Source organism: Anolis sagrei, chromosome 6, assembly GCF_037176765.1.
Source record: "Anolis sagrei isolate rAnoSag1 chromosome 6, rAnoSag1.mat, whole genome shotgun sequence".
Classification (NCBI taxonomy): Eukaryota; Metazoa; Chordata; class Lepidosauria; order Squamata; family Dactyloidae; genus Anolis; species Anolis sagrei.
The window spans coordinates 33,875,183-33,888,649 of record NC_090026.1 but is presented as its reverse complement, the minus strand read 5'-3'; the positions used below and the strand labels follow the sequence as shown (position 1 = coordinate 33,888,649).

General features: G+C 46.7%; 1 protein-coding gene across 4 annotated transcripts in view; it reads left to right on the top strand.

The window, feature by feature from the left end:
- NFE2L1 (NFE2 like bZIP transcription factor 1) overlaps positions 1-11,027 on the top strand; it is a 31,350-nt gene extending 20,323 nt beyond the window's left edge. For 2 of the 4 annotated variants that reach the window (XM_060780879.2, XM_060780880.2), the window contains exons 4-7: positions 3,654-3,869; positions 5,146-5,235; positions 5,910-6,071; positions 7,753-11,027. In XM_060780879.2, coding sequence (XP_060636862.2) covers positions 3,654-3,869; positions 5,146-5,235; positions 5,910-6,071; positions 7,753-9,081 — 1,797 coding nt within the window. In that variant the 3' untranslated portion in view covers positions 9,082-11,027. Of the gene's footprint in view, positions 1-824; positions 1,104-2,515; positions 3,481-3,653; positions 3,870-5,145; positions 5,236-5,909; positions 6,072-7,752 lie in introns of those variants that run through there. The other 2 variants (XM_060780882.2, XM_060780881.2) reach the window with 2 other exon arrangements.
- The last annotated feature ends 2,440 nt before the right edge of the window (positions 11,028-13,467 follow it).

Below are 13,467 nucleotides of genomic sequence, written 5' to 3'. Positions count from 1 at the left end.
ACAGCTATTGGGCTCAGAAGCTCTGTAGAGCATCCATTTCCCAGTTGTGGAGACCTCTTTTTCTTGTGTATAGGATGCAGACCTTCCATTGCTGGGCCTTCTCAGCCTCTTCTTCTTGCTTCCCTTCTGCCTGTAGAAAGAAGTTTGAAATGTAGGTTGACAGGAAAAAAGGGATGCTTGGATGAATTCTGGGAGGGAGCAAATGCTTTGGGAGTGATACTGCCTGAAACAGTTCATTTTAGTATGTAGAGCTCAAGGAGCAAGGAGTGAAAGCGTGGCAGGCAGGTTGTTCTCTTTCTGTGTTTCCGCTGCAGCATCGCTGGCATCCTTGCCTGGCTTGGGTGGGGCATCCTGGTGTGGGAGCTTCTCAAGGAGACAGAGGCCCAAGCGCTGCTGCAGCTCCCAGGGCGACCTGGGCGGGGTGGGATGCACGGAAGCCATTGGCTCTCCTCTTCTTCGCATCCGAGCTGACGAGTGCAAGGAGGAGTCCTTTCCCCTGCATCCTCGGCAGGGACCTGAGGCAGGGGATTGGCTCTTTCTGCCGCCTAGGTAACCGGCACAGGGCGGAGCCTGGCTCCCTCCGCATCCTCCGCTGTGACCTGGGGGAGGGGATTGGCTCCGGCTGCAGCCTAGGTAACGGGTGTGGGGAGGGGAGGGGGGGTGTTGTCTCCCTCGTCCGTGTGCTGTCTCCTGCAGCCTCAGCACCACCACGGCACATGGGGTGGGGTGGGGATTCCGTCTCTGCAGCTTGGGCTTTGAGCAGGGGGTGGGGATTCGCCGGAACTCCTCTTCCAGCTCTAAGCAGAGGAGAGCTGGGGATTGGATCTCAAGTTGGAGGGAGGGAGGGAGGAGGAGGGCTGGCTATAGCACAGCACCTGTGGGTCACATGTTGGCAAGAAAGGGGGCTTCCAAACAACTCAGGAGCAGCTGGCAAGCCTGCTTCCCCCCTCCCTCCCCAAAAGAACAACTGCTAACTGAAACTGGAGATGTCTGGCCGGCATCCTGCCTGGGTCACCCAGCTCCATTTGCCCGGAATCTGCTCTCAACATAGACCATGATCTGGGTGGACAGCTCTGGGAGCGGCAGCTGGGGACATGAGAAAGGTATCCCTTCCTTTTAACCCTTTTCTCACCACTTTGGCCTGCCTGCCTGCTTTAGATTAGCCACATCTCTCCCCACCAGCCATTGTGTACTTAAAAGGATCTGCAGTGGGCAAGAATTTGGATACTCTGCTTGATAAGGTGCAGGCTGTGAGAGAAGGGGGAAATGGAGCGTATGTAGGCAGGATGGTCTCACGAATACAAATTAGTCTGGGAAGAGTTAAGTGCAGTAGGCACAGTCCTCAATTTTATGGCTGCCTTTCTTTGGTTAGGGAAAGAGTAGTGTGTAGATTGATGTGTGTTTGTGCTATGAGATCTTTGTCGACGGAGGAGGAGGAAACGAAGTAGAGGTTTTCTGTGGGAGAATATCTGTAAGAAGGTGCAGACTTTTGTGATGATTGGATAGTACCATTGGGAAAAGTCACGCTGTCATTGATTCATACAGGTTTCCTGGTTTGCTGCACCATAGAAGATAGGGCAAATAGAGGTGGGCCCTTTGGTAAGGAGACAATGGTGTGGTGTGCAAAAAGGTCCTTCCACATCATCACATCATCTCAAGACGTAAATAATGGGAATAAATAAATTAAACAGCCATCTAGAGTAGAGTTTCTACTTTCTATGGGCATATGGATTTTGAAGGAAAATGGTCAAGGGCAGTTGTTCTTAGTGAGGCTACCCATTTAGATCAGATGCCCCATGGAAGAAGGACTGTCTTCTATGGTAAAAGCAGGGGCTGCCTAGTGCCATCATTAGTAAATGAGATTAATAGCAGAACAGAAGAAGGATATGGAATCCAGGTGGGTCTGTAAATATCTTGATCTTTATAGGGCAATGGGATTTAGAAGAAGTAGTTAGGGAAGATACTATTCTGTCAATTGGGCCTGAAATATTTAATAGGTAATTGAGTGACACCAGAATTTAACACCCAGCATAGAGATGCTAGAGATAAGAGAATAATTCTGAATCTAGCATGGTTAGATGGAACAGCTACATCTTTGACATTGAATGGGTGGGGATGAGGGCAAATCAGCACACTGTTTACTTGGGTTGTTGTAGGTTTTTCGGGCTATATGGCCCTGTTCTAGAGGCATTCTCTCCTGATGTTTCACCTGCATCTATGGAAAGCATCCTCAGAGGTAGTGAGGCACCTCTGAGGATGCTTCCCATAGATGCAGGTGAAACGTCAGGAGAGAATGCCTCTAGAGCAGGGCCATATAGCCCGAAAAACCTACAACAACCCAGTGATTCTGGTCATGAAAACCTTCGACCATACACTGTTTAGTTTTCTATTCTGTAGGTTTTTTAAACGTAAGAACTCAACTTTGTTAGGTTTTTATCTGTAGAAAGCAGGACAATGAATACATCTGGCATCCCAAATTTTTGATTCTTTTTGTTACTTCTCTATAATGTAGAGATTGAATGGGAGTTTTTTGAGTGTACGTGGAAGGGTGTATATCTGTGGAATTGGGAATGTGGAGGGGTGGGGCCCCAAGTCGAGGCCAGTGACAATGGTAGGCTTTCTTGTAACATTAAAAGGAGGAAAAATGTTTGTGTGCCCGAAGATAGAGAGACATCTCCCTGTGGATGGCAGATCAAGGGCTGGGCCTGGATGAAAGGAACACACTCCTGCAGTGTGCAAATATAAATATAGCTGGAGGGCGGGTTAGCTTTGGGAGAGGCCTGCCTTGCAGAAGAAGAATGTGCAGGATATCGTGTGGGGGAGGAGAGTGTTTAATGGGAGGTGGCATTCCAGAGTAAAATGCCTGTCTGGTGCTGTTGAGGGCTGGTCACAGCTTTGCGGTTGGAAAAGGGAGATTTTTTTAGGGTACATTTGGAGGGCGGTTGCTTTTAGTCTGAAGGGCTGGTTAAAGTAGTCCGAAAGGCTGTCTGGAGCAAGGAGAGCTGGCAAGGCTTTGCACGCATGGCAGGCCGGGTTCTCCAGTTGCATCAGGTGGCTGAAAATGCAGAGAATCCCCACCCCTTTATGCAAATACCTAGAATGGCACCACAGGCTGATGCAAGCCGCTATGGAGCAGCAATCCAGAATGACAATTGGCCCTCCCCTCCCTCCCTCGCCCAGCCAGCCAGCCACCCAGCCGTCTGAGCGGTTAAAGCTGCAGACTTCCTCCTGCCTGGACAGAGCGAACACTGCTGCGTAGCATGGGCAGTGAGGAGGAGACAGCTCTGTTGCTGTTCATGGAGTTCCCGGTCTGTGCCCCGGAGCAGCCTCTTTGCAGAGCCGCTCTTGGCAAGCTCCCAGTACAGAATGGCTGTAGGTGGGGGGAAGGTGTCTGGACCACCCCGGCAACAGGGGTGGTCCAGAAAAGGAGCCAGAGAGGTGGGGCCGCACCCCACTCGGAATGAAACACAGCACTTGGAGGTGAGTGGGGTCAGACGGTGACGGTGTGTTCATCACGGGGAGAAGATATGCTGGTGCTTGGATGTTGGGGGGCTGGAGGTGTACCAACTATGGGTTTTACAGGCAAGGGCATCTTTCAGAGAAGGGACTGCTGAAGAATGTATGAATCATAGTCCCCCTTTTTTCCCTTTCAGGACATTGATTTAATTGACATCCTGTGGAGACAGGATATTGACCTTGGAGCTGGGCGTGAGGTTTTTGACTACAGTCACCGCCAGAAAGAGAACGAAGTGGACAAAGAACCAAACAGCGGGGAGGAGTGTGGGGATGGCTGGAGGAACAGAGGGGGCAACATCGCTGACAGGGCCTTGCTAGTGGATGGCGAGACAGGGGAGAGCTTCCCTGCACAGGTAAAAGAAGACAACAACAACAACAACAACAACAAAAGAATGAGAAGGAAGGATACATTGGGTGGAGTAGGCCATCTTCTTTTCTCCGTGTTCTGAGACTGGTCTCCCTAGCTGCCCAACAGCAGAGAAGAGAGACCTGCAGCTTTCTCTGATTGGCAGATCTTGAAATGAAAGATTCGTTTCTCAAGGGGAAAAGTGAGGGCAGAGAGAGGCTGCATTGCTTGCAAATGTCTTCCACAGCTCTGGAGAGAATTCCTCCTCAGACATAGATGTTCCTTTCCAAGAAGCCAGCAACCATCCTCTGCTCTTTTTTCAGTGCCCTCCCTGCCTTGCCTTTTCCTCCCTTCCCTTTAAGAATAAGGCAGTCTTCTCAGTTGTTACTGTTTGTCTGTCTCTAGATTTTTCTATGTAACTCTTTCTTATATATTAACCTACCCTGATTCTTCACAGTTGGCTGTAAAAACCAATCAAAGCAAATAGCATCTTGATTCTGTGGGTGGCTGCGAGATTCCTGCAGCTGGCCACCACAGGTCTCCTGAGTGCTTGGGCCAGTGCCAGTCCCACCACTTTCCCCTGTTAAAATGCTGCACTGGCTGCATTGGAGGGGTTGCTTTGTATCCCTTTCTGTAAAAGGAATGGACAGGTTAACATCTTCTGGAGTGGTTGGTCCATTTCACAAATCACATGCTGTTAATAAGGCATCCTGATGGAAACAGCCCTTGCAGCCCGTGCTCTTTCCCCTTGCTTTGGGGATACCTCTAATTCTGCACCAAGAGCATTTCCATCTGAATAGATTTGACTCCAGGAGATGTGTCTTGATTGCAGCCTTTGGATTTTTGCCAGAGTTTGGTCGCTTCTTTTGCTGAGAAAGGAGAGGCCAAGGCCAAAGGGAGGCAATTGGGCATCCAGTAGTATTGGGAATCTGGGATGAAAACAACAGGAGATGGCTGTGAAATGTTGAGAATAGTTTTAGCAAACTATCTTGGCTAGATATTTCTGATTCTTAAATTGACAGCTTTGTTACAGACTGGATTGGACTTGGTTATAGGCCTTTGTCTAGACACAGGGTCATAATTCAAAATCAGTCTGTATTTCAATGTGGAAATATCATACTGGAAGTATTATTGGTGCTTAAAATACTGTAGCGAAGATAAAAGGGGACAAAATAAAAATAAACACAAACTAACATTCTGGGGAACATGTTACTATTTCATATTAAAATATGAACTTCAGTGCTGCCATAGAACAATACAATGCCTCTATTTACCTCTTCCAGGTGCCTGGGGTTGAGGACCAAACGGCTTTGTCCTTGGAGGAGTGCCTTAGGCTGTTGGAGGCAACATTTCCCTTTGGAGAGAATTCGGAGGTTGGTGCATATAGGTGCTTGGAAAAAGGAAGGTGTATTTATTCCTACGCTTTGGTCATTTTGCAGAATATTTTTATTATAGAACTTGGCTCAACCATCTTAATCAGATGCCCTTGCAATAACCTTGTCACGTGGGTTCTGCTCTGAGGGAAATGTCCAACAATACCTTGTGAGCTGATTGTGGAAAAACCCAAGGCCTTGTCCGCTCAGGGGTGAGAAATTTAGCAGACTGAACTGGGTAGATCCTTGAAAATTAAGAAGGAAGCCTTCTCATGTATTAAGCATAGGGCCAGGAAAGAGAGGTGCTGACAGCACAACATCACAATCTTCCCCAGTACTATAAAAGCATAGTCATTTAGAGGGAAGGGGATGCAAACAACTGGGTTCAAACTCTTGCTCAATGCAGGATTTCCAAGTAAAGCATCTCCAGCAGGTCCCTGTCCATCCACTTTTTGAAGATGTCCAGAGAAGCAGATCCCACCCCCTCTTTAGGCAGTTGACTCCATTGACAAACCAACCCTATAGACCAGAAGTCTTTGCTAACTCTGGATACAAGGGAACTTGGTATGGCTGTGATTCAAGCATGCAAGATTCAGACATAGAAAGGAGTGAGCATTGACTTGTTGTTGCCTTCTGACACTTTGCAGTTGTGAACTAATTGTGCTTTGCTTCAGTTTCCAGCTGCAGATGCCCCCAGCCTAACGGAAGCGCTGCCTGGGGAGAACGGGCCCCCCGTTGTGCCAGATGGGCTCCTGTCTCCGCTTCTGACTGAGACAGGGCTGCCCTTTGATCTGGAGCAACAGTGGCAGGACCTCATGTCTATCATGGAAACACAGGTGAGGAGGAGGATTGGCTTCTCTTCACAGATTGCTTTTTTTCTGACCCACCATTGCTTGTCCTGTGTTCCCAGGTGGGTTTACTCTATCTTTGTCCTCCTTTTGTTTGCTTCATACAATGCAGGCTTTGAATGTTGCGTGTAGGCACCTCATCCCAGTACTTAGTTTGTAACATCTATCAGGCATGGGCAAACTTTGGCCCTCCAGGTGTTTTGGACTTTAACTCCCACAATTCCTAACAGCCGGTAGGAATTGTGGGAGTTGAAGTCCAAAACACCTGGAGGGCCAAAGTTTGCCCATGCCTAATCTATATACACAATTCCCTATGAAGAACTAGATGGAAGAACCCTAAAAACCAGTGGGTTCTGTTCATTCTTCAGAAGCAAAACAAGCTCATATTTCTTTAAACAAACTAGCAAGGCCGAGGGAACGCGAGGCATTTGCTGCAGGAGAAGTCCAAATAAAAGTAGTGATACTGCAGCCCAGGAGCCAGTGCAGCCTGGAGGATAATTCCTTCCTTTTCAAAGCAATGCAGTAGCAGGATGCATGGGTCCTAATGATCATCATTGTCACCTCAAAAGGACACATTTCAACACCGGGTGGCAATTTTGTGCCCCATTTCAAAATCCCATCTGTCTGCTAATAAGAATTTTTTTACCGCAGGCACTCTCTCTTTCCTTTTCTGAACAAGCCCTATGAGGAGTGGCTTAAAGAGCTGGGCATGTTCAGAAGAGAAGGCTGAGAGGAGACATGATGGCCATGTATAAATATGTGAGGGGAAGTCATAGGGAGGAGGGAGCAAGCTTGTTTTCTGCTGCCCTGGAGACTAGGATGTGGAACAATGGCTACAAACTACAGGAAAGGAGATTCCACCGGAACATTAGGAAGAACTTCCTGACTGTGAGAGCTGTTCAGCAGTGGAACTCTCTGGAGTGTGGTGGAGGCTCTTCCTTTGGAGGCTTTTAAGCAGAGGCTGAATGGCCATCTGTCGGGGGTGCTTTGAATGCGATTTCCCTGCTTGTTGGCGGGGGGTTGGACTGGATGGCCCAAGAAGTCTCTTCCAACTCTATGCTTCTATGAATCTCATAATGCTTTTCATTGCTGGCTTGTCACCTTTGATATTTAGGGGACACACACCCAGCTGTTAGACCCCCCACCCCCAATTGTAGCATAAGCTCATTTTGGAGGACTACAGCTACCAACATCTTCTTGACTAAGGAATACTGTGAGCTCCCTTCCCTTGAAAACGTGTACAAAGCAATTTTCTTAAAGGCATTCTCATCAAGAAGGATCCCATATATGTTTTTTTTTTGCCAAGGACAAATTGGAAAGAAAGAGACAGACAGATAAGACACAGATGCGTTGGACTAATATGAATCATAACCTAGTTATGGGTCTCTTGATAGATGGACAGTGATTGTCAGTAAGCATTGTACTTTATTGTCCAAGCCTTTGGTGTGGAATTCCTGATACATTTTCAGAAGAAGGCTTTTATTCTAATACTGTGTGCGTTTTTGACAAGGAAAAGTTCTATCATGTACCTAACGTCCCATAGTTACAATTTTAGAGTGGGAGGTATTTACTTTTGATGCCTCTGGGCCCCTCTCTTTGTTTCTTGCTCTGTTCATGAATGAATCTAAGGGAAGTGTTTGAAGTCTGAAAATATCAGTTTCTCTTTCAGGGTATGGAGGTGAACAGCACAGCGGCTGCAGAGAACCTGTACAACAGCACAGGGGACCTCCTAACAGCCAACTACAGCCTTGCCCCATCCACCCCCATCAACCAGAATGTTAGCCTGCATCAGGCTTCCCTGGGCAGCTGTGGGCAAGACTTCCCTTCCCTGTTCCACTCCGAGATTGAGAGCATTTCTATGTCTGGCAGTTCGGCTTTGTTGCAGCTGGTCCCTGACAACTCCACTGGTTTTAACACCACATTTGGCTCTACCAACCTGAGTGGCATCTTCTTTCCTCCTCAGTTGAACGCCACTGTTAATGAAACATCTGAATCTGAACTCCCCGATCCTCTTGGAGGACTTTTGGATGAAGCCATGTTAGACGAGATCAGTTTGATGGACTTGGCTATTGAAGAAGGCTTCAACCCAGTGCAGGCCTCCCGCCTGGAAGAGGAGTTTGACTCCGACTCGGGGCTCTCTTTGGATTCAAGCCACAGCCCCGCTTCTCTCAGCAGCTCAGAAGCTTCGTCGTCCTCATCGTCCTCCTCTTCTTCTTCAGCCTCTTCCTCCTTTTCTGAGGAAGGTGCTGTGGGCTACAACTCAGACTCTGAAAATGTGGATTTCGAAGATGCTGAAGGAGCTGTTGGGTATCAGCCAGAATACAACAAGTTCTGTCGGATGAGCTACCAGAATCCTTCTCAGCTGCAGTACCTGCCTTATCTGGAGCATGTGGGCCACAACCACACTTACAACATGGTCCCCAGGACCTTAGAAGCCGATGAGCCGGAGCCAGCCAGCATGGGCAAGAAGAGCGCCAAGGACAAGCAGGCCGACTTTTTGGATAAGCAGGTGAGCCGAGATGAACACCGAGCCCGAGCCATGAAGATCCCCTTTTCCAATGAGAAGATCATCAACTTGCCTGTGGAGGAATTCAATGAACTCCTGTCCAAATACCAATTAAGCGAAGCCCAGCTGAGTCTGATTCGGGATATCAGGAGGCGGGGCAAGAACAAGATGGCTGCTCAGAATTGCCGTAAGAGAAAGCTGGACACTATCCTCAACCTGGAACGGGATGTGGATGATTTGCAGAGAGACAAGTCAAAGCTGCTCAGGGAGAAGGTGGAGTTCCTCAGGTCCATCCGCCAGATGAAGCAGAAGGTGCAGAGCCTTTACCAGGAAGTGTTTGGCCGCCTGCGGGATGAGAATGGCCAGCCCTATTCCCCAAATCAGTATGCCCTCCAACACGCCAGTGATGGCAGTGTTATCCTAATACCACGCTCCCTGGCTGAACAGCAGGGCCGGCGTCAAGAGAGGAAGCAGAAAGACAGGAGGAAGTGAGAGATACTGAAGGTCAGCAAGAGAGTGCAGAACTTGCTGAAACTACATCCTGGAGGAGGGCTGAGCCCAGAAGAATTTGAAGGAACTTTCCTGCCTTCGTATCCAATATATCTTCTCAAACCATGATAGCTGCCAGTCAGTGTATAGGAGCAGACTGCAGGGCGGGGGGCCTACACGTCTCGGGAGGCAGAAAAGCAAAGCATGTTGGGAAAGACCTGTGCCCCCAGCAGCCTAGAACCCGTTGTTGAACGTTGTGGGAGGGGGGGAACTAGCTGGCATAATATGTGTGTGGGGAGGGGGGTGAGTTTCAGCAAAGGATAGAAAAATATGAATTGTTAAAGCTGGCTCTTGTTTCTAAGGAAAAATTGGTTAACTGGATTGAGCAGGCTTCAGATTTTTTTCCTTTGAATTCCAAAATGTGGATACTTCAGGTAGCTGGTTTTCTTATTTTTTAGAACCAGTTTTGACATCAGTTGTGTGCAGTTTGGAAACATGATTGAATGCCATGACTTCATCCCTTCCTAGGTCTGTACTGTCTGAGCTACTACAGGTGGACCCCTGACGTTGTTTATTTTAAGAGGGAAGGGAGATGCTTTCTTAACCCTTTCCAGTTTGAAGGACAGCAAGATTCAAGGCGTATAGCCTTTTGGGGGACTTTAGCATCCGCCATATGTGTTTGGAAGGCGACTGGAGAGGGTTAACAAATTGTCGTGGTGTTGTGTCTTCCCACCAACCCCTCTCCTCACCAATTGAAAACTCACTAAGCATGTCACTGCCCACAGTGAGGAGCTAGGCCACCATCTAGATGCATTACCAGATGGTGCATGGTAAAACTGCATGCTACAATGCTGTCTTTTCTCACTGGTTGGCTTGGCGAGACTTGCTTTAGGTGACAAGGGATAAACAGGTCAGGTGAAAAGGTTGCACCTTCACCTCGTTGGAGTTGCAAGGTGGGAGTCTGATGGTTTGTGGTCATTGCCACTTGGTCTACAGCACAATGGGTTTTGTTCCCATAAAGCGGGCATGTTGTATTGAGAGAATAGCCATCTGTGGCATGCCCCTTTCTTAATGGGCACTTTGACTTTAATTAATTTATTATTATTATTTTTTAGGATTCTGTGCTCCTGTGTTCCTTCCCCTTTTCCCCTGTAGGGCTGTAGGATGAACTTGTAATATGCATGTGAGAAGGAAGGGAGAGGATCAAAGCTGCTGATCGTTTTTTTCTGCCATAAAAGACTCAAAATGTGTTAACTGTGATTCCACAGCTGGCTTCCCTTTTGTCCTTGGATGTCATTCCAACTTTTCCCTCCTCCCCCTCCTTTAAAAAAAATAAGGCGAAGGGTGAGGGTAGTGCCTTGAACACAGCTGGCCTCAAGCTCCGAGGCCGTCCTCCTCGGAACTGTTCACTTGCAGTATAGCACAGCTGGGAGTATGACCGACCTTACCAGCAACTGATGATGAGTTAATGGCTTTGGTTTTTCCCCCAGCCTGTTAGTCCTGTGTATGTGATGGCGTGTGAGAGCAGAGCACTGAGATGGGCGTCCTCCGGCCAGTTGTGGGGGGCATGAGGCTTTGCTTGTCCAGCAGAGGGCAATTTTGTAGCCAGATGTTCCATAGATCTTGCTTTCCGAAGGCCGCGATTTCTTGAAGGGAAAAGCATGTGGGTGGGTGGGGGAGTAAACCATTGTTTGATTCTCTTGCACCTCTGTTGCTCCTGTGAATTGTCAGTGTGAAACTTGAAGCACAAAATGTGTTGGAGCTGGAGCTGGTTGCTGGATGGTTAGGATGGAGCCCTGATGTGTGCATGTGTTAATTTATATTTTCCTTTGAGGTTTTCCTTTGGGTGGTTTCAATGACCTGTTATGGAAAAGGAGAGAGAGAGAGAAAGAGAGAGAGAACGAGAGAGTGTGTGAGCACAGGACAAAAATAAAATGGCTTATTCACTATTTCAGCAGTTGTTTTGTGTCTTTCTTTAAAAGGCAAGAATCCAGTGGTTACAAACAGAACTCAAGAGGAACGTATTGCCTAACCTGCCTTCACAGCAATTTGATGTAATCTGTGGGGCAAATTTTGGTAATGGGTTTGAAAATAGCTACCAGCTTTGGTTGTGAACAGAATTATTAATATCCATTAGCAAAAAGAATGAACATAGCATTGCCTATCCACTGATAAAACATACCTCTATGAAACTGTTTTTATGATTTTCAGGCTTATCCCCTAATATTTATGGAAACCTGGGGCTTTAGTGTTGCATCATTTGCATTTAATTTGAATACATTTTGTATGTTGATTTGGGCTGCTTGTGTTTTCACATCACATTATGATGGGATGTTGACCACTCTATGGCTTTTTTACCTGGCTTTCCCCTCTCTGAGTGAATCAATTGAGTATCAGTACATTTCAGGGCATGGTGAAAATGTCACCCAACTCTGTTCCAAATGTGGGGCAGAGGAAGGAGTCTTACCCAGAGATAACTTGATCACCAGTGTTAATCAAGTAATGTATTGGTGGTGGTGGTGTTGTATAAAAGGCAATTGTTCATTTCTCTAACCTTCTATAATAAGGTGTTTTGAATGAGCCTGAATATAAGCACAATGGCAGGTATATAAGGTACCTCGTTCAATATGTTCAGAACAAGTTCTGGACTGAAGATGCACGTTCTCAGATGGTCAGATCATTTATAATTAATGGAATAAAAGATGAAGATTTGGGCACTCATTGGGGGGAGATTAGTACACATCAAATGGTTGGGCAACTGTCAGGGACTAGACCCGAGATGAACTACCTGGGCAAGGAATACTTAAGAGGTAGTATGGGTTGTCAGTCTTCTATCCAAGTACTAACTGGAGCTGAGCGCCTAAATAACTAGAATAGGGGCTCTGTGCATTATTTAGACATTGATACCAGTGAGGACAACTCATTGGATCGCGCAAGTCATAGCAAACATATATTGCACTTCCAGGAATTTTCAGCTTTTTTTTTTTTTTTTTTTTGTCGTGTCAGGAGCATCCTGTTGTGAGAGAATTGGCCGTCTGCAAGGACGTTGCCCAGGGGACACCTGGATGATTTTTGATGTTTTATCATCCTTGTGGGAGGTTTCTCTCATGTCCCCGCATGAGGAGCTGGAGCTGATAGAGGGAGCTCAACCGCCTCTCCCCAGATTTGAACCTGCGACCTGTCGGTCTTCAGTCCTGCCAGCACAGGGCTTTAACCCACTGTGCCACCGGGGGCTCCCAATTTTCAGCTGCACACATTAAATACTCCCATACATCCATTGGAAGTGTGGGGGGTGATTTTTACCAGGTTTTTAACCACCCACTAAAGCTGTTTTAGGCTATGGAAACACTTTTAACAGGACGTAACCTAGTTGTTGAATGTGGATTACTTCTTGTAGAAAAGGCCCTATCAGGGCCTAAAACATGATGACATTGCCACCTAGAAGGCATTGAGAGGCATTTGGAGCCAAAAGGTGTCTTTTTGGACTTTAACTTTAAAAACTAGCTTTGTGATGTATTGTCGAAGGCTTTCATGGCTTGAATCACTAGGTTGTTGTAGGTTTTTCTGGCTGTATGACCATGTTCTGGAAGCATTCCCTCTTGACATTTCACCTGCATCTATGAGGTCCTCACAACCTGAGGATGCCTGCCATAGATGCAGGCGAAACGTCAGGAGAGAATGTTTCTAGAACATGGCCATACAGCCTGAAAAACGTACAACCTAGCTCTGATCTTTCTCCATCCTTCCCCTTAAAGGAATGCTCTTCAGGGGTTTAACCAGCTAAGTCACAAGTGAAACGTGGTAATGTTTGTAGCTTAAGACATCAGAACGGAGGACAAAGGACTTTATTATTTACTAAGAAACATTTCGGTTAGATTCTGTGAGAAAAAGAATTCTGTATGCTATTGATTAGAGGTCAAAGGGAGGTCACTTAAACCAAAACATTAAAAAATCCTATTTCAATGATGGTTGGAATTCAAAATTGTTGCTCTGTATTTTTAAACAAGGAGATGCAGCCTTAGCAGTGTTGTCCAGAATGGGTGATTGTCTTTTCCCCTGTGGACCGTTGTTTTCCTTCTACATAAGGAAGTGAGAAGATAAATGAGAAAAGAGGCTGCAGGAAAGATCTTATCTGCCAAGTGTGGAATAAATTAACTTCAGCCCATTTTCGTTTTTAAAAAGGAAACACTACTAGACTACAGAGGTCTGTAATACACATCTTATTTTTCAGGCTTTGCTAGCCTTGAGTCCTGTAGACATACTTTGTATCTTTCCCAAGACTGCTGTTTCCATTCTGCACTATGGGAATGATTATGGCCTGCTTTGATAAGTCTTAGGCTGAAGACATATTTTCTGTTTTGAAGAACAAAGTAAGTGATCTACACTTAA